Here is a 25,717-nt window from a genome sequence, read left to right as displayed (position 1 = left end):
GGAATTCGACAGTGCTAGTGTGTGTCTTAAGTGAAGCTCAGATGATGTAAGGGTGAGAGTGGAATGGAAATTTCGCAGTAGTGTTGTGTCACTAACCACCACTGGTCAGAGAGCAGGTTCACCGAGCAGTCCGGTATGACCCTGTAATCCACATGCCACCACTAAAAACTGCATACTGATCCCCAGCTGACAGCCTTCATCCCTTTTCTGTTTGTTGGCATCTCACAGAGGACAGACTTTGAGGCCCAGGAGGCAGCAGGAAAACGGGAAATAAGCCTTCCCCACATCTTTCCTATTTAATTCCATGTCAGACACACCACTTGACCTTCACACCTTTAATACCTGTTTCCCTGTCTCTCAAATGCTGTTCAACTCCTTTTTAGGAGATGCTCATGATACACAGAATTGAAGGTTGGGAAGCGATCTGATGTTGTATCCCCTTATAAGAGAAACATAAGGCTTGAGACTGCTTTTAGGTCTTTTCTCAACAGCAAGATTGAAATTCTACATCTCTCATCTTGGTCTCTCCCATCTCGGTTTTCTCCCTTCCTGACTCGGTGTGATTTAGATCATTTGCATTCAGTGGTCCCTCCAGAGGAATACCTGGTGCAAAGGCTGACACTGAAGTGCAGACACAGCACGGAGTTGTGACGTGCCAAAAATATTGAAAGGGAAGCAAGCCAAATGTGCAGGGAGAGGCCACTGAAGCCACCAGCCATTCAAGGCAGACACCTGAAATGACCATAAATGCTGTTTTAATAGAGAGACTCCTACCATGATTTGCTGTCGCTTTCCGCTGAAGTGCAGTTTATTCACGTCTCCTGCATATGGTGGGTCCTCCAAGGGCAAACTCATTATGAACTATTCAAATCTTAATGCCCATGAGGTTACAAACCTTGGTCCTGTTTGTAGCAACTCTTCAGAGTGTCCTATACAAATCTGAGGAGGAAAACTCTGAGAATGAAAGGTTGTTGAGAAAGAACAGGACAGCGTGTTAATTATAAAAGAAAAAATGTTCTAATTTGTGTTAATTTTGGTAGAAAAGGACCTCAGGGATATTTCAGGTGGTAACTGGGTTTTACATAGATTGAAATATAGATTAGAGACTGTTTTTGGATAGCTGTTTCCTCAAACGCTTAGTGATTTTAAAAAGGGGCTCCCAATATTGTTAAAGGATTGGACTTTTTTTTTAATTTTGGGGGGGAGGTAATAAGGTTTATTTGATTATTTATTTACTTATTTATTTGTCCATCTCTTGTTTATTTTTTGGGGGGAGGTAATTAGGCTTATTATTTTTTTTTTATGGAGGCACTGGGGATTGAACCTAGGACCTCTTGCATGCTAAGCAAGCATACTCTACCACTGAGCTATACCCTCCCCACTATTGGCTTATTTATTTTTTGATGGAGGTACTGAAGATTGAAGCCAGGACTCTGGGCATGCTAAGCATGCAGTCTACCACTGAGCTATGCTCTCCCCTACTGGAACTTCTTAACCAAACAAGGAATCTCATATGTTTATCCTTTCCTTTCCCTTTCCCCCTCTGTTAATCAGACATAGTCCATTCCTTTCTTGAGTGTTACTTTCTCCTTGACCCCCTTCTCTGTGGCAAATCCTATCACCAGTATTTTTTATTTGCTGGTTTCCAGTGCTTTTGGATTCAGTGGCGGTATCAGCATGCCTTTCTGTAGACATACTTATCTAGTAAACATATTCAGGACAAATAATTCCATATACTGAACTGAAATGGAAACATTTTTACAGTATGTATTATTTTTCACTGTAGAATCCCTATCCAGGCAATCTAGATAAAGGAAAATGTGAAACATCTCTCTCTCTTAAGAGTCAATCATTAACTGGGATCCGGATCAATATGTCTAAAAGATGCCTGAGATAGATAATCAGTTTCCTTTGGTAGAAATATGGTGTTCAGATGTAAGATCTCTGAGCCAGATACACAGGGGTTTTCCCTTTTGAGAGTGGCGATCTCTGGTCCCAGCACCACTGAAGAAGCTGTCAGGGCCCCCTGCTGGGTGGTTTACCTCCTTTAACTCTTACAGCACCACGGAGAGAAGTAGCTCCGTTGCACAAAGAATGTGTCTCAGAATTCAAGTAAATTGCTTAGGGAGTCTCTGCTAAGTTTTAGAGCCACGATTGGAACTCAAATCTGCTTACACTCCTTTCACAGCGCTATGAAACGGAGACTCTGAGTTGGTCTGATAGGCTTTTTCCAGCTCCCAGAATGAATTCTTTGTGAGAAGTTGTTTCCCCTCCAATTCCCTCCAGGCCCTTCAGGTGACTGTAGGTGTAATATTTATGGTACTCGAGTTTGGGTTTGTAATCCCGGGCGGGCACCGGTCTCAGCATCCTGTCGCTGTCCCAGGATGGTGGTGCTAGTTTCTGCGGCGTCTCGGCAGGAGCAGGGAGACCCGCCAACTAAAGAAGATCTATTTTCAACCCTACGGTGGGGAAAACCCACAGAAAACCGCCCCCCAAACCAAAGTAAAACAAGACAATCACCACAACCCAGACCATGGGCCTCCGGTGGACCAGGGACTGGAGGGTAGGGGGCAACGAGGGACCTCGGGAGCGCCCTCTGGCGAGAGCAGAGCGAGAGTCCCCCGCCCGGCCCCCCCTCCTCGCCGCCGCCGCGGCGCCCCCGCCCGGCTCTCTGGGTTCACTCTCGGTCTCTCACTCCGCGAGACACAGACGGCAGCCTTCAGAGCGAGCGGGGGACACGCTGAGGCGGCGCCTGCACAACTGCCGCCGCTCGCCCCGAGAAGACTTGGGCACCGGGAGAGAAGGCGAAGCACGGAGCCCCATTCCCTCTCTCCGTGGGGGTCTCCTGAGCTGACAGGCCGCTGGGCGCCCCCGCGCGACACCCTTCGCAGCCACTTCGCGGGGCGTGCCAGGACTTGCGGACGCGGCTCGGAAAGAGCCTGGGCGGGAGGCGGCGGCGGCGCGAGGGTGCGCGCACTGGGACTGGAGAGGAGTGAGTGGCGGGCTGGGCGGGGGCGGCGGCCGTAGCCGCGGGTGCCTCGCCGCCTCGCCGCTCGGCCGGCAGCACCGCCTCCCCGGGCCGCGGCCGCCCGGCCGAGTCCTCCGCGCATTCCCGGGCCCGGAGCCGGCGCACAATGCGCCCGGCCGCGTTCTGATAGCCGCCGCACCACCGCCTTCGCCGCGATGATCCCCCCTGAGCCGCAGCAGCAGCAGCAGCAGCTGCAGCCGCCGCCGCCAGCCCCGCCGAACCATGTAGTGACCACCATCGAGAACCTGCCGGCCGAGGGCAGCGGCGGCGGCGGCGGACGCCTGTCCGCCTCCTCCCGGGCCGGCGTGCGCCAGAGGGTCCGCAAAGTGCTGAACAGGTGAGCGGCGGCGGGGGCGCGGGGCAGGGGCTACTGCCGCCCGCCTGGGGACCTCTCCGTCCTCCGGGCGGCCCGAAGGCCCTTTGGGACGGACAGAGTCTCGGCGGGGGAGAGGGAGGAGAGCGGGAGACGACGCGCCCTGCGCAGGCGGAGAGGCCGCGGCAGCTTTGTCCCGGAGCGGGGAGCCCTGGACCGCCCGGGCTCCTGCTGGTCCGAGGCGGGAGTTCGGGGAGAGGCGGGGTCTTGCCGGCCCCGCTGTTGTGTGTGCGCGCTCGCACCCTGGCACACGCGTGTTGCCTCACCTCCGTTTCCCACTCGTGCCCCAGCTTTGCGCCCAGGAGCCAGAAGGGGACCCGGGGGTGGCCGGGGCGGAGGCGGGAAGGCATGCGCCTGCCGGAATGGCGTGGAGGTCGCGGATCTTGCGCTTCCACCGGAGGTCTCCGACCCCCTCGCGAGGTGACTGGGTCTCGGCGGCAGCCCCGGCTGGCAGACGGGGGACCCACTTCTTTCGCCTGACGCTCCAGTTGCCGCTCCGACTCTTCCTGGCTGGAAGCAGGGAAGGGGCGGCTACAGGCCTGGGTCAGACCCACGCAAAGTGCAGAAATGTTGCGGGAAGGGTGTGCGGAGGAGGCACCTGGCTATCCCCAAGCCAGAGGAGGCGAACCCTGGTTGCCGGCGCCTCCAGTGCTGAAATCTGCGCAGTGGATGGATCAAGGACGAGGCATTTAGGTTGAGAACCCCGTTTGATTTGAAGATGGGGTCCCCCTGGCGCCGCTGAGTCGGCTGTGATGCGAAAGGGACTTTTTCTACTTAAGTAACTTGAAATGGTTCAAGAGCTGACACTTAAAAATCACGTAGGGAATTGGTTCTGTGTGTTCTTATTTGGGTACGTGTGTGCTTTTCGATGCATCTGTTAGGGGTAACTCTTAAGGTTGCTCAGTTTATACAGGTTTCCGTGTGGCACTGTTTTGGGTAGCCGCGATTCCCCAAGGAATTGACCTCGAGTTCTTTGGGGCTTAAAGCTCTAGTGGGAGCACAAAATACGCGCAGTAATAGAAGCTTGAAAGGCTCCTTATTTTCGGAGTATGGTTTAATTTAGTTATATGAAATCTCAAACCATTCAAGAGCCCCTTGTGAAGACTTCACGTATATTAGCTTACTTGTGGGTACTTCTGCGTGTTTGCACTTACTGTCAAAAAGAAGAAATTCATTGTGAAGTGAGCCAAGAGTTGGTAATAGAAACTCAAGCCTTTACTTTCCTTTGATTTGTAGTTTAGAATAACATCTTACAAAACAGTACATTTAAAAGATAACGAGCCAGAATAAACCAAGAAGATACTGGCTCAGTACATGTTATGTGGGCTTCCTATCTTTTATGAGTACCTGTGGTTTTTTTGAATTGTAAGTAACTTGTCATTGGCTGTTTAAAATTTTATGCAAAATGTGTTAATTATTCATTTCCCTCATCAAACTGGGAAAAAAACTGGTGCCACAGTTCATTTCTCTTTGCTTGATTATGTTATTATTGATTCTGTGCAGGGTATTTTTGATATTTCATGAATCTTAGAGTTCAGAAGAACAAAATCAATGAGGTAAGAGTGAGGGGACTTGGTTTGTTATCATTTCTCTGCCACTAACCAGCCCTTTGGCTTGGGGCAGAGATGTTCCCCTCCTTGGCTCTTGGTTTCTTCTCCTGTAAAATGTGTTTATAATACTCGTCTTACCTCTCTTACCATGGTTTTGAGAATTATGTGACATGATACTGAAGAAAACACTTGGGAAAGTGTAAAGCTTTGCACAGATTCATTTATTCAGCAGAATTCTGTTGTGTAAGGTGGGGTGGGCTGTGCAAACATCAAAAGCAAATTTAGTGAAGTCGTGGTAAATGGTGGGTAGAACTTTTTGTTTTACTAAGCCTTCAGGAAACTGTGACATGTGTTGTACTATTCCTAATTTATAGAGAAGGAGCATAGACTAAAAGGTTTTATCAGTGATATTTCATGGAAGGTACATCTGTGAATGGAATCCTAGGGTTATTATGGCCTTTAGACATCAACTGAAACATTTAGTTGTCTTCCAGAGTTCTTCAGAATTTTCAGTGTTATACTTTGTATGGAGCAAATGGTCTTTCCTTAACCTTAAAAGATAAGAAGAAAATCTTTCTTTTAAGAAAGAGGGCCTTTGGTAAGGAGACTGAAAAAAAAATCAGAATAAGTGTAAAAATCCTGGTGGCATAATTTTATTAGCATGCTGCTGGGCTTGGCTTTTGCTCCATGATTATGCCAACAGGAGACAGTGTTAGTAGTGGCTGCTGAATGATTGGGCTCTAAGAAAAAGCAAAAGCATCTGGGAGAGTGGAATTTTTGCATTCCTGTGCCTCGGCTTAGGTGTGGCTCCCCTCTGGTTTCAACCCTCCAGGTGTGTTGGATTTGTGAGTAATGGCTGCAAGGCTGGCCCATCAGGTGCCACCATATCTGAAGCATCTTTGTTCATCTTCTAAAAGCTAAAGATCACTTTTTCCTTCTTTTTCTTCTCCTTTTCCTCTTCCTCTTTCCTTAATACTTCTATTTCCTTCACCTCCCTTGCCCTATCAACCACTTATCTTCTGGGCTTTAGTTGTTTCTTTTCATCTGCTTCTGACATGCAGCAACTTAGCCGCTAGCAGAAAGTGACGTTGCAATTCTGGAAGTTTGGAGCCAATATGAAAAAATATCCTTCTAACTTTTTGGCATGTAGATACACTGTTGGCCACATTCTGTTGCTGTGAGCTGGCCAGTGGCGTCTCTTCAGTGACGGAGTGAGGCATTGCACCACTGCTGGTTACTCTTAGCATCCCACTGGGTCAAAGGGGCAGTGCTGAGAGACAGGATGGTGCGATGGGGTGAGGAGTTGTAGAGTGTGAGCAGCATAAGCCTGGTGAACTGCCTGCCACTGGTCTATAACAATAACTACCTGCCAACCCAGAGGAGAAAATGCAAACACATATGCTATCTATATCCTGTGTACCTAGGGGTAGCAAAGAGAGAAGTACTGGTTGGTAATTAAAGGTGCTTGCTCTCAGGAAGCTTAAAATGAAAATACAGTGTTACCTTAATGAAATGTGTCTTACATTGCCCTGCGTCATTTTATTTCCTCAGTATAGCTCCCTATCTTTTCCCCTTTCTTTAAAAACTTGCAGAATTGGATTGGTGCATTTTCGTATACAACAAATAGGGCATTTCACTGATTGAATACTTCCTGTAAAACAATTAGATTATAAAAGTATCAATGGTTTTGGTGAAAGACAAGGTGCTAGAGAATTTTTTTTAACCAGTTAATGGGGTGTGTCACCTTCTTCTGCCCTGCCCGGTTCAAAATTGTTTTGGCAGTGGGATGCAAGAAATGCAAGATGATTTAAATGCTGGGATAATTGTTGCTTCTTTAATTCCCAGAGTTTTTGAATAATGTATTGATTCAAACAATGAAAAAATTATGGCAAACTCCTCTTCACTTATTTCTTAGCGTGGGATAGTATTTATTACCCTGCCACAGGCAAGCAAGATATGACAAAAAAGAAAATACTTCAAGGGCAACAGTTGATGACCCTCTCAGGGAAACTGCTGATACCAGCAGATTTCTTAGAAACCTAACAGGAGTAGGTACTGATCTCTGCAGTATCTGAAGATTTTTTCCTCTAAAATGATTCCTGAATGAAATGTTTGTGAAAAACAAGTGATAGCTTGTTTTGGTTTTTGCATGTGTGTGGTTTCACTTATCTTTCCCCACTTGAATATTATTTTCAGATCTTAACAATAATGACCGTGAATTTCCGGTTTTGACCCACTTTCTTCCCAATAAGAGATGCACCGTGTTGTCTTAAGTTATAAAGGGTTTTCTGCCTTTTTGAGTCTTGTAGTAGACAGTAGGATGGAACCACAAGTGTGACCTTGGGTCTTTCATTCATTTGATTTGAAACTCACATTTTGTTTTATTTCATTAATTTTCTGATTTCTGAAACTCTTTTGAAGACTAACGAGCATTAAGGAGGATACGTAGGAGAGTTGGTAGCAAGCCTATGTAAAATCTATATCCATGTGGGAAGTTACCCTATATGCTGGGAGAGTATGTATATACAGCTTTTCTGAGTTATTGAGTAAGGTGGACTGAACACGGTGAACAGTAGAACAGCTGTCAGGAACAGAGTTACGCTTGAGCTAAGTATTAGGTACACTTGATGAAGACATATATTATTGTTTAGGTGATCCTTTTTTTTAATCAAATAAGAAGGCTTTTGTTAAAAAATTGGTAGTGAGGCTCTTCCTCAAGCTGCTCCTTCTAACAGATGTCAGAATGAAAAGGGAAGACCAACTATTAATGAGGATGATTGATACAAAATATTCCAAATGGAACAGGCTGGTGTGATTAAGACCAGACATTTCTAAGATCAGTAGTAAACAAAAGATGTCTGAAGGATGCATTTATTTTTAACCAAAGGACAAAATTATAAAAATAAAAGATCATCCAGTATTTTTATTTATTTATTTATTTATTTTTTTGAACAGAGCTTGGAGAAATGAATGCTCAAATTAAGGGAATATTTGGTTTACCTCAGATAAAGATAGTGCATTTCCAAGGAAGTAATGTGTAAGAAAATGGACCTATCTTTATGTAATTTTTCTTTGACCTTTTACTCTCTCAGGATCCTTCAGTACTTCAGGGCCGTAATAAAAGATGTCTATTTTTACTGTATACTGCTATGGATGTAGATGATACAGGAAATTGAGTTGGCTGCCCATATAGTTCTAAAGTTACTTAATGGAAGAGCTGATTTATTATTTAATTGCCATTTCTCATGAAAGTAGAATGCAGAATGTGAATGTACCACCATCAGGTTTTAGTTTAAGCTTTCTCTTTCATTTGAGTTCAGGCCAATGAGCATTCACTGTACCTTGTTCAGACACATTAATTCTTGATTATGTTTCTAAAAAAAAACACTCAGGAAGTCAAAGTCCAATAGACACAAGAAAAAAATACGCCATAATGTTTGGTATATTTCTTGACTGTGGCATGAACATATACAAGTACACATTGATTTATTCTTTTTTCAAGGGCTAAAACCACATACCATAAAATTGACCATCTTAACCACTTTTAAGTGTACACAGTACAGTGGTGTTAAATGTATGCACATTGTTATGCAACAGATCTCTAGAATTTTTTCATCTTGCAAAACTGAAACTCCGTATTTATTGAACAATAACTCCTCTTTTCTCTTCCCACTGACCCTGGCAACCAACATTCTATTTTCTGTTTCTAAGAGTTTGAATATTGTAGATCCCTCATATAAATTGAATCATCCAGTGTTTATCTTTTTGTGATTGGTTTATTTTATTTAGCGTAATGTCCTCAAGGTTCATTCATGCTGTCACAAGTGGCAGAATTTCCTAAGGCTAAATAATATTCCTATATATATATACCACATTTTCTTTATCCATTCAACTGTTGATGGACATTTAGGTTGCTTTCATCTCTTGGCTGCTGAGAATAAAGCTGCAGTGAAAATGAATGTGTAAATGTCTCCTCAAGATTCTGTTTTCAATTTTGGGGGATAAATAGCCAGAAGTGGGATTGCTGGATCACATGTGAGTTCTATCTTTAATTTTTTGAGGGGCCTCCATACTATTTTTCATAACAGGACACCATTTTGACTTTTCACCAACAGTGCACAAAGGTTCCAATATCTCCACATCTTTGCCAACACTGTGTTTGTTTGTTTGTTTTTGATAGTGGCCATCCTAATGGGTGTGAAGTGATGTCTCTTGGTTTTGATTTGCATTTCCTGAATGATTAGTTATATTGTGCATCTTTTCATATATACTTGTTGGCCATTTGTGTATCTTCTTTGGAGAAATGTCTATTCAAGTCCTTTACTCATTTTTAAAATTGGATTGTTTGGGAAATTTTTGTTGTTGAGTTGTAGGACTTCTTTATATGTTCTGGATATTGACCCCTTATCAGATATGTGACTTGCAAATATTTTCATTCCATCGGTTGCTTTTTCACTCTGTTGATTGTTTCTACATTCATTTGTTCTTAATCACTTATTGTGATTAAGATTGAGCCCTCTTCTGGAGGACATATACATATCAAAACATTATTCTTGATCTGAAGAACCTCAAAATGTAACTGGTAACTTGGCATAGGGACTGCTACTGAGAATGAATAATTTTAATCTGTAATCTGAATGTTTATGTATAAAACTTAATTGCATGCTTCCAAATGTCTAGATACAGGAATAATAGAAATAAGTTGTTCTATACGTGATCCATATTAAACTTATTCTGTCTTTTACAGGCACTACTTGAAAAAACATACATTTTATATTATAAAATTTTACATCCTATGTTATTCTCATGATAACAATAGTTATTGTCATCTTGTTATAGGTAGAGAAACCAATTTTTACATTCACACAGCTAAGTGCTTTTAGAAGACTACAGAGGAAGGAGAGGCTAGGCTGGAGACAGGGCAGGAGGGCTCAGGGATGGCATTTGACCTTGGCATTGGAAGACAGTGTCTTAGGTTGGGCTGCTGTAACAGAATACCATTCTGGATGGCTTCAATGACAGACATTTGTTTCTTACAGTTCTGGAGGCTGACAAGTCTGAGATCAGAGTGCTGGCAGATTCTGTGTCTGCTGAGGGCCTTCCTGACTAGCAGACAGCTGTCTTCTTGTGTCTACACATGGTGGAGAGGGAGAGAGAGGGAGGGAAAGAGAGAGAGAGAGAGAGTAAGAGAGAGAGAGATTTGGTCTCTTCTTATACAGATACTAATTTCATCATGGGGGCTCATCACCCTCATGACCTCATCTAAATCTGAATCTTAAGTACCTCCCAAAGGTTCCACCTCTGAGCACAATCTCACTGGGGAGTAAGGCTTTAACACATGAATGCTGGGGGGACATGAACATTTGACCCATAGCAGATGTGTAGGGTAGAAAAACATGCAAGAAGGGGGATGACAGAAGGGGTGAACCGAATATGGTGTAAGAGATCGGAGGAGGATTAAGTGTCCAGTTTGACAATATTATGTGTTGGGAGAAAAGTAGCAGAGTGAGATAAAGCTACAATTGTAAGATTGAGTCAGATAATGCAAAGCCTTAGACACTCTAAAAGGAGTTAGATTTCATTCTGTGGGTTATTATTTTTGCAGATTATTGAGTAGAGAAAGGACTTGATGAGAGGTATGCCTGAACATGATACGCTGGGCAAAATCTGTAGGACAAATGGAAAGGGGATGAACTGGGGTTTGGAGGATCAGTCACGGGGCTACTATTAGCCATTTAGGGGCATGGAGACAGAAGTCTAAATGAGATTGAGGCAGCCAGGATGGAGATGGAACTGCTGCAATTTGAACAGAATCTGGACAAGGTTCGGGGAGAGGGAGATTAGATTAGATTACTGGGGGGAAGGTACCCAACAGTGCCTATAGCATCACAGGTGTTTAATACTTGTTTGATGAAAGGTTATAAACTTGCTACAAGGAAAGTGTCTATTCACGAGGGCAGAAGAGACCTAGGGTGTTCCGTGACTATGTAGGTAGCCAGGAGGACAGCAGCAGCTACTGAGTGTGGTCTGGCTGCTGTTGAAGAATGGATTGAAAGAGAGGTAAATGGCTACTGGAGGAAAGAGATGTTGGAGACTTGGACTGAAGGGTAGCGACGGAGGTGGAGAGAAACGATTGTGTTTTGGAGTGGTTCACATTGGGAGGTGGAGTCTCTGGGATTGGGTGAGTGATTTGATGAGGCTGCTTAAGGAAAAGAAGAAAGAAAAACTCCAGTTTGGGGGGCTCGAGAAATTAGATGAGCAATGGTGCTGTTGTCTAAGATGGGAAAGACAGGGAGGGGAACATGTTTGTGGGTGAAAAGTCAAGAGTTTACTTCTGGCAGGGGTGTCTAGTGGAAATATCAGATGACAGCTCTAGTACAGGATTTGGGGGAGAAATTAGGGGCTGAGGATCTGGATTTGGGTGTCACTGAGTGGTCTGGGATAAGATCATCTGGGGACATTGTGTCCATAGAGGAGAAAAGGGTCCCAGGGTCAATCTGGGGAGTGCATCAGCTTCTGAGTCAGAGGAGGTGGACCCAGCAAGGGAAATGGAGAAGGAGGGGTCTGAAGCAGGAGAGTGTGGTGTTCAGAAGCCTAGAGAAGGAAGTGTTTCCAAGGGGGGAAATAAGCCGTCCACGTGCTGAGAGTAATTGACCAAGGGAAGGGCAGAGAAATGATCGGTGGGTCATCAACATAGAGAAACTTTGGAACCAGAACAGGCTCAGGTGGTGGTGCCAATGGAAGCTTGGATGGAATGATTTGGGGAGGGAATGTGAGGGATGGGGCGGTTCAAAGCATAACTTTAGAAAAGTTTTGCTGTAACCAGGAGCAGATTAAAGGGAGACTCTTTTAATAGAGGACATAATGCAAAAGGTCTGTGCTGATGGGAATGAGACAGTGGGGAGGGAAACACTGCATATGCAGGAGGGAATGGGATAAAGGAAGGCTGAGATGGTAGGATCCAAAGTGCAGGGGGAGGTGTTGGCCTTTGAGAGGAGCCAGAACACTCTCCTTGGTCCAGGAGGGGAGGGACCAAGTGTGGGTGTAAAGGAAGGTAATCTGGTAGATTTGGTGGTGGGAATAAAAGGTGATTCCTGTCTGGTGGCTTCTCTTTTTCTGTGAACTCTGAGGTCAGTCTGTCAATTAAGAATGAAGGTGCTAGGGGGAGGGGTGTAGGATATTTGTACAGAGAGAAGTGGGAAATAGTCATTTTGAAGAGTCAGAAAGGAAACATAACTAGAGAAATATGGTAGGATTTCAGGGCGGTGCTCTGCGCTTTCTTGACTTCTGTGGTGGGGAGGAGGTGGAGGGTGTGACTGGCAGAAAGAAGCTATTGCTGTTTAGAGACTGTCTTGGTAAGGGTTAACTCAGACAGATCTGGACCCTGGCAATGAGGCAAGAAAGAACCGCCAGTGAATTCAGCTGTGAAGAAGTCAAGATATTAGTGCATGACATAATTAGGGGAGCTCAGTAGCATTTTGGTCCTGATTATATTTGGGAGTGAGTGGGGTGTGAGAGAGAGAAGAGGGAATTAAACGTCATTTGGAGATTTTGTGTCTGGGCCCCTGGAGTGATGGTGTCCCCTTCAGAATGTGAGATGTTCTGTCTCAGGGAACTCTGACTTAAGTTTTGGGGGCCTCAGTTTTCGTATTTGTAAACTGGTTGAAATAATCTTAACCCTTTATTTCCCATTGCATTTTGGGGATTTTAAAGTGAAATAACATCCGGGAGAGAGGGCTAGGAAAGCTGCCAAGAACTATGGAGCTGTTTTCCTGGTCACACATTTAAAACGGTAGCCCGGGTTCTGGTGGCTTTGCGCTGTCGCGGGCCGGGGTCCTCAGCACGCGGAAGACTTGGATGCTGGTGCTGCTCTGTTCGGTGGTTTTTCTCCCAAGCCTTGTCGGTCAGAGTCAGAAGTGGAACCCACCGGTCTATGAACAGGGCACAAGTCTGTTTTCTTAAGTTTGTTTAAAGCTAGATATATTTTAAGTGTTTTTGGTTTTGAGAAAAGCCTCTTGGGAAGACTGATTTGGCAGAAGGCACGTGTCCTGTGGACTGATCGCACCTGGCAGTGATGTGGAGGTCCCTGTGGTTCGTACCGGAGAGTTTGACAGGCTTCGGGAGAGGGTTCGTGCCTCTTGAACTGGGGAGGGGTCAAAATGAGCGTAAGCCTAAAAGGCTCCCTAGAGCCGGGCAGTGGGACAGACAGAGGGGCTCAGAGGGAAGTGACAGAGCAGCTTTAATGTGCTAATGAGGGGAAGCCCAGATGCCAGCGGGATCAGAGGGGCTCTTTGTGACGCCAGGGATGGCTGGAGGCTCTGTCCTTATCTGGATCCCACTGCAGGCAGGAGAAACACTGCGCCCTGTGAGAGGGCCTTCTCCTCCACAGATAGCCTTACAGACCGCGCTGAGCGCTGCTGGGCCGCCAGGGGCTGCTGCGGCAAATCCCAGGGCGGGGTGACAGCTTGAGAACAGGGAGGTGGGGAAGTGGGGGGAGGTGTGCCTGGGGCAGACAGAGGGTGGGAAGTGGGGATCTGTTCTGGAGGGTGTGTGGAGTCAGAGAGCTAGGGCGGGCAGTTGCAGCTTCGCAGAATTAACTGTTGTCCCTCCCGTGCTGCACAGCTTGGTGAGTGGCGTCCAAGCCCCTCGAAAAGGAGGTGACTCATCCTTGAAAACAGTGCAGGTCAGTTTTTAGCTAGTGATGGAGGAAGCTTGAAACATCACAACAACCAGCCAGAGAAAAACTACCATCGCCCAGTGAGTGCAGGAATGGATTTCCCTTTCTGGTTATTTCATTCAGTGATTGCTCCGGAATCCCCAGCGGCGAGGGATTAGGAGCATCCTCGTGGTTGGAAGCCAGTCAGGGAACTTGTCCTGAAGCTGAATTTGCATCTCAAGGACACGGTATTCACAAAGATTGTATATTTACTTGTACTGACCCATCTACTGATGGAGAGATTGGGTTGTTACTGTCTGGAAATGAGTTCCTAGATACACAGACAAATGGAGATGATCAGTCCATGGTATCTTGACCTTTTCTTTGTCTTCCACTTTTCTTCTCTGAATCTTTCTGGGGATATATAAATATTTAAATATAACATATATGTTATATATATTATTTCCCAAATAATATATTAGATTTTTAAAAACATTTTTTATTGATTTATAATCATTTTACAATGTTGTGTCTAATTCCAGTGTAGAGCACAATTTTTCAGTTATACATGAACATATATATATTCATTGTCACATTTTTTTCTCTGTGAGCTACCATAAGATCTTGTATACATTTCCCTGTGCTATACAGTATAATCTTGTTTATCTATTCTACACTTTTGAAATCCCAGTCTATCCCTTCCCACCCCCTGCCCCCTTGACAACCACAAGTTTGTATTCTATGTCTATGTGACTATTTCTGTTTTGTATTTAGGCTTTGGTTTTTTTTTTTTTTTTTAGATTCCACATATGAGCGATCTCATATGGTATTTTTCTTTCTCTTTCTGGCTTACTTCACTTAGAATGACATTCTCCAGGAGCATCCATGTTGCTGCAAATGGCATTATGTTGTCGGTTTTCATGGCTGAATAGTATTCCATTGTATAAATATACCACATCTTCTTTATCCAGTCATCTGTTGATGGACATTTAGGCTGTTTCCATGTCTTGGCTATTGTGAATAGTGCTGCTATGAACATTGGAGTGCAGGTGTCATTTTGAAGTATGGTTCCTTCTGGATATATGCCCAGGAGTGGGATTCCTGGGTCGTATGGTAAGTCTATTCCTAGTCTTTTGAGGAATCTCCATACTGTTTTCCACAATGGCTGCACCAAACTGCATTCCCACCAGCAGTGTAGGAGGGTTCCCTTTTCTCCACAGCATTCGTCATTTGTGGATTTTTGAATGATGGCCATTCTGACTGGTGTGAGGTGATACCTCACTGTAGTTTTGATTTGCATTTCTCTGATAATTAGTGATACTGAGCATTTTTTCATGTGCCTATTGATCATTTGTATTTCTTCCTTGGAGAATTGCTTGTTTAGGTCTTCTGCCCATTTTTGGATTGGGTTGTTTGTTTTTTTCTTATTAAGTCATATGAGCTGCTTATATATTCTGGAGATCAAGCCTTTGTCGGTTTCATTTGCAAAAATTTTCTCCCATTCCATAGGTTGCCTTTTTGTTTTACTTATGGTTTCCTTTGCTGTGTATTAGATGTTAATTGTAATGAATCTTTGTCTCTCCATTTGTCTGTCTCTTTTATCTTGCTCTGTTTGTCTCTGACACACATACTGATAGTTAGAGAATAATTTTCCATTTGGAATAGTTTGTTTTCCTTCTTTGAAGGTAGCCCTCAACTTTCCTTACCATGCTTTTTTTGGCTCAGAGTTCATTCAAGGAGAATGCTTTATTTTTAATGTGTTTAGTTTTTATTTAGGAACCCCATTGAATTGGTGTCACTTAAGAAAACAGAAATATTCAGTGTGGAATTACCTATGAGCTAGCTATATCTGAAAGTGTGACTGCAACTGTGGAACAAGGCACTACATAGCCATTGCCCCCCCAAACCCCCACTGTTTCCCAGAACCATATATAGTTTCATTATAACACTTCATTTCCAAGTGGTAATGAATCTGGTGACTTCACTTCAAAAATTTACCTTTTTTTGCCTGCTCTAATTCTAATTGTGTGATTTTAGTGTTTTTCAAGCAAAATTCTTTTCTTTATTTTTTTTAGTTCTTCCTTTCCTTGATGCTTCCTGTTTATTTCCTGCCCCTAAAGGGATACATGCATTTTGGATTGACCTTTCCTAGTGAAGGCCTAGAGAAGTGTAGGCGATGAGGTGCTTGCTTGCTGGTTTTAGAAAACTGATTGTTTGCAGCTCTAATGCTGATTAATGGACTCATCTACATCCAATGCAAGGAGACCATAATTATTACCTCCTTGGCCCCAAAGTTAATTGCAACCTGAGAGCATGCCTTCGATGATGGAAAAGCACCATCCAAAGTATTTATAGCACTGGATATCAGACTGCTCATTTTGGGTATGTTTGTCGAAGAAGACAATGATTATGCAAAGGATGCAGGCAGGAATGTGTGTGGGATGGACTAGTGGACCACGAGTGCAGTTTGTTGCACTGTGTGTTGGTGACTTGAGATACAACAACAACAACGAAAAGTTTTAGCAGAATGGTCATTGCCCTGTTTTTCTTTGTCATGGCTAGAAGGCAGCTCATTGGATTTAGGAACCTGATAATTCCCTTCCTTTTTAGTTGCTCCTGGAGAGGCAGGTAAAGGAGTCAGAGAACAGTGCACTCTTTTTTTAAAGAAGAAATTTCCAGTCTAATGCACGTTACCACACATTCTTCCAAATGGTAATTGGGGGAGATAAGACAAAAAGCAAAGGTTTTTTAAAGCGAAATACAGAAAGAAATGGAATGCTTGAGTGGGGGTGGGGAAGTCTTGCAGAGGACTAGCTGGATGTTTTTAATATTCTCTGCTATTTTAACCATTAAAGTAATTAGCTTCATGAGGGGAATGTTGATTCCTGCCTAACCCTTCTTAGGGAAATGCCAGCAAATGAACAATAAAAGAAAAGTCCCAGAAGGCATGTGACATGCAAATGAATCAAAGATACCTTCATTCTATGTGAAAATTTCCATTTTGGCAAACTATTAATATTCTCAATGGAAATATTTTTTACTTAAGAAATGAATAAAGAAAAGCAATGAATGGCATTACAAAACCCTGATCCTCAGTTTTAAGGTGCTTCTAGGCAGAGCAACAAGTGCTTCCCAGTACAATCTAAACTGATACAGAAGCTCAGTCTATAAGACATTGTAACTCTTTAACCAAAACACAAAGGCACCTATGCATCTGAAAACCTTGACATCTGACCCTCAACCCCCAAGTCCGGGTTAGATGTCCCATTCCATGTGCTGGCTATTTCCTATCATTTCACACTCTATGTTTACTTGTCTGAACCCTCCCAAATGGGATGGAAGTCCATGAGGATGTTCTCTATCCAGCATCTTACATAGAACCTGGCATAAAGTAAGTGCTCAATAAATATTGTTGCATGAAGGGTCAAATCATCTGCTAGGGACCCCTTCAAAAGAGAAATTATTTTCAGCAAGTTGATGTCCTCTGTTTTTATTTTCTTAAATAATGTATGTCATAGTCCCTGGCTTAGAGTAGGTACTCAATAAATTTAAGTTCTAGTTTTTTTAAATTCTGCTATGGAAAGGTAGGGGATATAGAAAAAGTATAGAAGGATAATTTGAATAGTGCCAGAGTTAGGAAAACACTGCAGGGTGCTGCTTAAGTCCTACTCATACTTTAAAACTCAATGCACATTTCTATCAACTCTGTTTCTCAAAAGTTTTCAATTCTGTCTGCCAAGAAATTTCCTGTGGAATAGTCAGTTGTAGAAATGAAAATAGAAGTCGCTTCCAGCTCATTATAGGCAGCAGTGGTTAAGAACACGGCTAGACTGCCTGCTGTAGCATCTGAATGTTCTGATCTTGGGGACCTCCATTTCTTATCTGTTTGTTGTGAGGTTACTGTGAGGACTAAAAGATCATATATATATATATTTATATATATGTTTTATATATAAAGCAAATATAAAATCTTATATATATATAAAACACTTAGAACTAGCATCTGACATATAGAAAGTCCCACTCAAAGTTATTTTGTTATCACCATCATCATCACCGGTAGGTAAAATGCCCAAGAGATAACAGGGAAAAAGAAGGAAACTGATTGCCAAGAAGACTACATGAAAGTAGAGCCCACATCTGGCTTGATTAGTGCTTTTTACCCAGTTCCCAGGATAGTCCTTGAGCATAATAATGTTGATAATATTTATTTAATGAACTAATGGTGTCCTTCTGGTGGTCTGTGGAAGGAAAGGTAAGAGAATTGTACAGCAGTTAGAAGTCCTAGCTCAAAGTAAGCAGGGAGAAGGGAGAACATATCTTATTTCTATTTATAAATATTTTTCTAAACAATTTCTATCAGTTAGAAATTAATTTGAGTTAAATTTCTTTTTTAACTACATCACCCTGGGACAATTTAACAAGATTAGATATATATCCTTTGCATGTCTGCTTCAAGGAAAGCAGTCCTAAGTGTAGTTAACAGATGCAAACACATATAAGGTTAGTTCTCTGCTTGCGAGTATATTTTAATCTAGGTGATCAATTATCATTTCAGTCAGTCCTTTAGATTGCCTTCCTCTTAATAGCTAGAATTAGTCACAGGGAAGGAAGGAGCATTGCTCAAAGGTGTCTTTGGGGCATGGAACATTGGGCACGTTTTTACAGCGAGGAAATTGTACCACTAGAGAGAGAGCTTTTGGACTAGAGAAAAACACAGATGTGTTGGAGTCCACGAGGTCAACTTTGCTGTCTTTGAAGTCTGTCCACAACTCTCCACCAGTGGGATCAAGCACCACTCCACTGGAAGATTTTCAGAGGCATATTGGTCAATATTTGAGAATGTATCTATGTGACAGCTATGAGAATTTGACACGTCATTTGAAATACATGATCACTAAATCTCTGTCCAGATCTTATGGTATATGATTATACATGACAATAAAACCCAAAGACTGTCTGACAAATCAAATGACATTTATTTCTAAAGCATATGTATAGTCTTTCTTCTTCATGCGCTGGTCCTTTAGAATAAAATGACAGCTCAGCCATTTCAGCAGTGGTTCCATGTGCTTATGTCCTGGGGGGCAGAGAGCCCAGGCAGAGAGTTTAGAAATTAAAGATCCTATGTGCTAGGTTAGAATTCTAACCAGGGAAGTATTAGGTGCCTCAGTATACTTAGATAAACCCTGCAAAGATGGACTCAGGATAACTTGACAAGTTGTATGCACTGGCATAGAATGGACATTAGCATACATTTTTTCCCCTAAAAGCTAGTTGGTTTTAAAATTCCTGTTCCAGAACATGTAAATGTGACACCTAGGGGAGCAGGACAGTACCAGGGGGTTGCTAACTGTGACAGCCCTTCTCCTCTCCAGCCTTTGTTGCATCACTAAGGTATGATGCCTTCTCCAGCGTGGAGTGATGGCAACTTCTGCTTTAAGATATGATCCAAGATCTGCCTGTGTGAAAAAGAGTAATGAAGTCATTTGGCTTATATTCTTGATACCATTTGTATCGCTTCTGTGCAGGGTTGAGTGAAGCAGTTTCTGTAGCTGCTGTAAGCAATAAGCCTGTAAATATTAAATGCTGACTCACATAAGCATGTCTGCAGAAGATGATTAACTTGGAGAGAAGCTAACGTCAGCAAGAAGAAATACAACCACACATTCCAAAGGAGAAGGGAGTATTTACATGTGACATCTTCAGTGGCCATTGCAAATAGAAATAGAAAAATATAGTACCTGTGGTAGATGGAGATAGGTGTACTCTTTCTCTTCTCTCCTTGGCTCTGGAGATTTTGTTCTCCAGAGTCTCTGTTGGTTCCCTCAATAGTGCATCCATTTTACCTCAGTGGTTCGTGTAAGCCAGTGAGTTCTTGACATTCTTCCACAAATTGTTGTCAGTCTTGGGGCAGACACAGGCCCCAGACTGGCCCAATCAGATTGAAGGGAAAGATGTACATTTGGTGGTGAGGGGGAAGAGACTTCTCTTTCTCTGCTGGATTTGACCCTAGAAGCAGCCATCTTGCTGCTGGCTGTTACTGCCAGCTACCTCATGACCACCAAGGGAACTAGCCTTCACTGATACTGAAGATAGCAGAGGGGGGACAGGGAAAGTACCCGAGTCCCTGAAGGTCTGATTGAGCTGCTGATTGCAGTGCTGCCTGCTAGGAGCATGCTCTATCACTGCACTTCCATTTTATGGAATAATAAATACCCTAACTGTTTTGACCAGGTTGAGTTGGGATTTGTTTGACTTGCAACTGAGTGTTTCCTTAACAGATACACATCTCTCTGTCACTTTGCCCTGAAACTGGTGACCTTCTATGAGTACTAGCAAGGCTATTTCATCTCTTGCAGTCTGAACACGTCTGCCAAGGAAGAGTGGAGGCAGATTTGCTCCAGTCTGCAGTGTAAAGGGTTGGTTCTCCCAGGATGGGGTTGCACAGAGGGTAGAAGGAAGGGGCTTTTGTGATGGGTGCCGTGGATATCCATACAGTCTGGGGCACTTCAATAGTCCTGAGCAGGCCTGGATTAGACAGTTATATTGAGGAGACTGAAATGCTGGATGATAGGCTCCCTCATCACATCGTGCATATATTCATTTGTTCGATAAGCATCTGTTCTGAGCCTGCGTTGTACCAGGCTGGTCCCAGACACTGGGTGTGTGAAAGATCTCACAGAGTATAGTGGAGAACTGTGGAGCAGGTGATACAAGGGACTGGGGAAGGCATCTGAGCATGTGACAGCTAAGCTGACAACTGGAGAATGAGGAAGACAGCCAGAATAAAGAGAGGACTCTGTGTGTGTGTGTGTGTGTGTGTGTGTGTTTGTGTGTGTGTGTGTGTGTGTGTGTGTGTGGCGAGGGTTTATAGGGAATGGTGTTTTAGGCAGAGGAAACAGCACATCAGAAAACTGTGAGTGAGTGAAACCATGGTGCATTCTGGGAAATGAAATCTGTTCTGAAGGCTGCAGCTATGCCTGAAAGGGAGAGAGAGGTTAGAGGCTGGAGGAGCAGGCAGGGTCCAGATCATGCAGAGCTTTGGAATTTTGTTAAGTTGCGTGCGCTTTATCTTAAAAGTACTGAGCAGTATTGGCAACCCTAAGCAGAAGAATGACATGACTGATTTACATCTTCATAAGCTCTGGCTGCCTGCAGTACAATGAATCTGAGCATAGCAATATTGGTTTCAAGGAGTCTGGCTAGGAGATGTTGCAGAGGTGAAATGTAGGGTTGTGACATACCCTGAACCTCTCCTTTCTGAAACCATGGGTTTTGATTGTAATTGCTACATAAAAGTAAGGTGAATTGGGTTTGATGGTGGGCAGTATTCAGTTTTATTTGGTGTGACATCTGCATGACCTCAGGCAAGTTGCCTAAACTCTCTGAGTTTTAGTTTCATCATCTGTGAAATTGCGATAAGAACACCTACCTCATAGGGTCATTGAGGAGGAATAAGTAAGATATTTACAGCTCTTGGCACTGTGCCTGAGATATGTTAGCCATTATAATTATTAATACTTTGCCTAATAAATGTGTAAGGAAGAGGCACAAGAACAAGACAGTGGAAGAGCTTTCCATCTGAGTACCTTTGTAGTCTTGTAATTGAGAGTCACATGAAAATCACAAAACAAGTATGACTATGGTGCTATCATATTTTCTTTGGGAGAAGGATTTATATTTATTGTATAGGCAACAAATTTCTAATAATCCTTGCTCTTGGAAGGAGAAGAAATAGAAATCAAGACCCCCAAAAGATAAATAGAAGGTGTGCTTATTTTTGGCTAAGTAAGAGAGGAGAGATGGGGTATTGAAGTCACTGGGCAGGGAGAGAAGGAACCTTGGTCCTGGGAGATGCTGAGACCAAGTTCTTCCAAAACACCTGTGGTTTCTCTGCAGTGACAATATTCTGCTGAGACGCCACTGGGAGCTCTATCTGAAAGCCGGTGTATTTCTTTTAGGGTGGGGGCTTTTGTCTGCTTTTTTCCCCCCTTTTTAATTGTCTAGAACAGCTGTCATATGGTAGCTATTGTAGTTGACAGATATTTGTTGAATGAATGAATGATGACGAGATGGATGTGCTTTCACCAAGCTTCAAAATTCTGGGCTCAGAATTTCAGCCTGAGGTATAGGCACATGCTGGATTGTGTTCCCTCCATTTGCCGCCCACAAAGCAGCCTTGTATTTTCTTGCAGTCATGAGAGAAGCTCATTAGAGAAGCTAATCAATGGCTGATGAACAGATTCATGGAGATAGATTTTTTTTCAAGCCAGAGTTTGAAAGAAAAGATCGGATTCTTTCCTTGGGCTCTGTGAGCAGCTATTTTTAGTCAGCAGGTGTTGCAGCTTTTAAGAAGCATTTGGCAAGTTTTCCTTCTACTTTCATTTTATCCAAAATATGTAACTTTCATCTCTTCCAGAAATATGCTGCTTTGAGAGAAAAGGGGATTTTGGGAAAAAATAATCAAGAAAAAAAAAAATGAGGTGCTTAGCACAGAACCTGGCCCCATGGTGAATGGGCAGTAAATAAGAGAGAAGATAGAAATGCCATTCACAGAGGGTGGGTAAAGGAAGGAGATGGCAGGTAGACCCTGCTCCCTGCTGAACATGGAGGAAATTTCTCTGCATCACTGGAGATAATGCATTGCTTCCAGCTTCCTCAGTCTGAATCAATTCCTGTAGCCAAAGCCTCGACTTATAATTTTAGATGTCAATGCATATTAGTTAGGGAAGGGCCAATCAGTTTTCCTTGTGCATTGCTTAAAAACAAACCAATCTCCCTACAAATCAGTTGGTGCAGACACGATGACTTAATGCTTGGAAAAATAGGTCCTTGGGAAACCGTACAATGCACAGTTCTGAGATGAGAACTGGGCCTCCAGAATAGTTATTTCCTATGATGAATTTCCAGTCATGCATTAGAGTTATGCCAGAAGTTGATCAAGTGTAAGCTTCAGATATTAGTTGGCTCTATGTTCATATGTTCCACTGTGAGATGCCGTACTTAGGTCTTCGATGAAGACGAGCATGGCAATTTCTAGCTTCTTGGAGAACAGTTGTGGAAGTCAATCAGATACACAAGTGGCTTGCTGCAGCCAGCTGTTCATTGTCTGTGGTTATGGAGCACGTTCTGATCAGTACTGCAGAGGGGTGGGGAACAGCATGGCAAGTCATGATGGGCGTATCAGTCGGGGTCTGCAGAGAAACAGCACCAATAGGAGATGTGTGTGTGTGTGTGTGTGTGTGTGTGTATCTTACATATATATATTAAATATGTTTTTATATATTATAAATATAAATAGACAAACATTAACTTATCTACATAGAGAGCACAAGAGACAGAGATGTTTGTTTTAAGGAATCTACTCATACAGTTGTGGGGACAGGCAAGTCCAGAATCTGTAGGGCAGGCCAACAGGCTGGAAAAAACTCAGGCAGGATGTCTGTTAGTCATTTTAAAAATTGATTAATTAATTTTTATTGAAGTATAGTTGATTTGCAATGTTGTATTAGTTTCTGGTATACAGCATAGTGATTCAGTTTTTCATACACACACACAAACTCGCATACGTATTCTTTTTCATACTCTTTTTAATTACAGGTCACTACAAGCCATTAAATATAGTTCCCTGGGCTAACAGTAAGACCTTGTTGTTCATGTATTCTGTACCTAGTAGTTTGTTATCTGACAATCCCAAACTCCCAATTTATACCAACCCCCTCCCGCCACCTACCCTGCTGGTAACCATACAGTCCTGAGGCAAAATTCTTTCTCCAGGAAACTTCAGTTTTTGCTCTTACTGCCTTTGCCTGTTTGGATAATAATGAGACCCAACCTCATTATCAAGGGTAATCTGCTTTATTTAAAGTCAACTGATAGTAGATGTCACTCACATCTCCAACACCCTCATAGCAACACCTGGACTAGTGTTTGATGGAATAACTGGGCACCATAATCAAGCCAAGCTGACACGTATAGTTAACTGTTCCAGTGGTGGTGATGGTGATGGTGACTGTGTTGCTGGTAGCCCTCAGAGGTCCTAGGATTACCATACGTCAGTCTCGCCAAGTGCTTTTCATGCATTATCCTGTTTAATCTTCTTAAACCTTCATCCCCATTTTAAAGATGAAGATATTGAGTCAGAGAGATTGCTAAACTGCCCAGAGTCACACAGAGACTGAATGGCTTGCTAGGACTTGGTTTTGAAGCCCATGCTATTATGTCACATTTTATACAGCAAATATTAGTTGATACCTTTTGGTTTTCTCCCAGTAACAGAAACCTAACTCAAGGATGCAATTTATTGTCTCTTGTCCTCCTGACGTCTAAGGTCACTGTCTTTAGGCACAGCTGGACCCAGGAGCTAAAAGGATGTTGTCAGGACTGCCTTTTGCTCCATCTCTTGTCTCTACATATTTCCTCTTAGCTTTACTCTGTTGACAGGATCTCTCCATGAGGAAGGTAGGACTCACATTCTCCAACTCAGCAAGCAAGAAACAAGGGGCTTTGCTCTTTCATAGCCATATAGCAATTCCAGAAAATGACTTTGGCCTTGCTTGGATTATGTGCCTATTCCTGGTCTAGTTCCTAAGTACAAAACATACAGCTCTGTGGTTGGTACCATCTAGCTCTTGAGGCCTAATTCTGGGTTGGTGGGCTTGGGGGTCTGGGAGCCAGGGCTGATGAAAAGTCACACTAGAACAGGTGGACTGTGTGGCCACACTCAGGCCTCTCACCTGGACAGTTCCCTGTGGATACCTCCTTGGGAAGGAAACTCCCCAGTGGACACCTCCTAGGACTAGACTGGATGTGACAGTTTTATATTTCTTCAATGGCAGAAGTACCTTGAAGCCATTTGTGGGAACACTCTTTTTTGGTGCCTTTGCCTGTTTGAGAGGAAAGCCAGCCCTAAACTTTAGAATTTAAATATGGAATTAAAATTTTTTCCACTGATTCAAAGCAAAGGACCTAGGAAAACTTCTTTTCAAGCTTTAATGCTAAATTAGCTTCCCAGTAGGTACCCAAACATCAAAGGCTGTCTTAGGAAAGATGGTGGTACAACCTAATGCTCATATCACCTCATCCTTTCTAACTGCAAATCGTACACTCCCCTGAAATATGGTTGTTTGTATTCCTATCTTATCTTCCTTCGGCTGTGAACTATTAGGAGGCAGGGCCCAATCTTATTTCTTTTAGTAACTCCCTACAGTTCCAGCACAGATTTCTGTCACAGTGGGCACTCAGTAAGTGCTTTTGAGCAGGTGAATGAATCTGAGTCATTATAGAGTAAAATAAATCCATTGTGTGCTGCACTCAGAGAATTCTCCAGGGTAAATTTGTAAAGGGGCAGAGAAAGAACAGGGCTTAAGGGCACTGCTCTGGGTCAGACTGCCAGGTTTGAGTCCTTTACCCTGACGCTCTCTAAACCTCCATACTCTCATCTATCAAATGGAGATTATAACGGTATCTATCCCATAGAGATCTTATGAACATGAATATATATTGTAAGCACCTGGTCCATGTTAGCAGTCAATAAACATCAGCTATTATAATTACAGTTCACCCTTGAACAGCATGGGGGTTGGGGTGCCAACCCTCCATGCAGTGGAAAATCTATTGTAACTTACAATTGACCCTCCTTATACTCGGTTCCTCTGTGTCTGCAGCCGTGCATTCTCTGATTCAACCACCAGTGGATCGTGTGTCACTGTAGTACTATTGAAAAAAAAATCCACGTAGAATTGGACCTATGCAACTCAAACTGTGTGGTTCAAGGGCCAACTGGACTGTTGTTATTTGATTGTTAGAAGATTACTGGGCCCAGTTTGACTCTGGCAGGCAGTTGATTTAGTTATGTTCATAATTGTGAGTTCGTATCAGAACTTAAGTTGGTTTTTTTTAAATTGAAGTGTCCTCAGTTACAAGGTGTCAATTTCTGGTTTATAGCACAATGTCCCAGTCATGCATATATTTGTTTTCATATTCTTTTTCATTAAAGGTTACTGGCATTGCAAAAGTAAAGATAGAGCTTTCCAAAAAAGTTTGTTCTTTTCCCTTTTATTGGAACAATCCTAGTTTATATCTCATAAAACTGTTATAAAGACAAA

The 25,717-nt window shown here is 43.1% G+C and overlaps 1 protein-coding gene across 1 annotated transcript in view; it reads left to right on the top strand.

The window, feature by feature from the left end:
- Positions 1-3,027: 3,027 nt before the first annotated feature.
- SLC35F1 (solute carrier family 35 member F1) overlaps positions 3,028-25,717 on the top strand; it is a 351,959-nt gene continuing 329,269 nt past the window's right edge. Inside the window, exon 1 of the mRNA XM_031456221.2 lies at positions 3,028-3,365. Coding sequence (XP_031312081.1) covers positions 3,184-3,365 — 182 coding nt within the window. The 5' untranslated portion in view covers positions 3,028-3,183. The remainder of the gene's footprint in view (positions 3,366-25,717) is intronic.

The sequence above is a fragment of the Camelus dromedarius genome, chromosome 6, assembly GCF_036321535.1.
Source record: "Camelus dromedarius isolate mCamDro1 chromosome 6, mCamDro1.pat, whole genome shotgun sequence".
Taxonomy (NCBI): Eukaryota; Metazoa; Chordata; class Mammalia; order Artiodactyla; family Camelidae; genus Camelus; species Camelus dromedarius.
The sequence above is the reverse complement of the archived record's forward strand: the minus strand, read 5'-3'. Positions and strand labels throughout refer to the sequence as shown.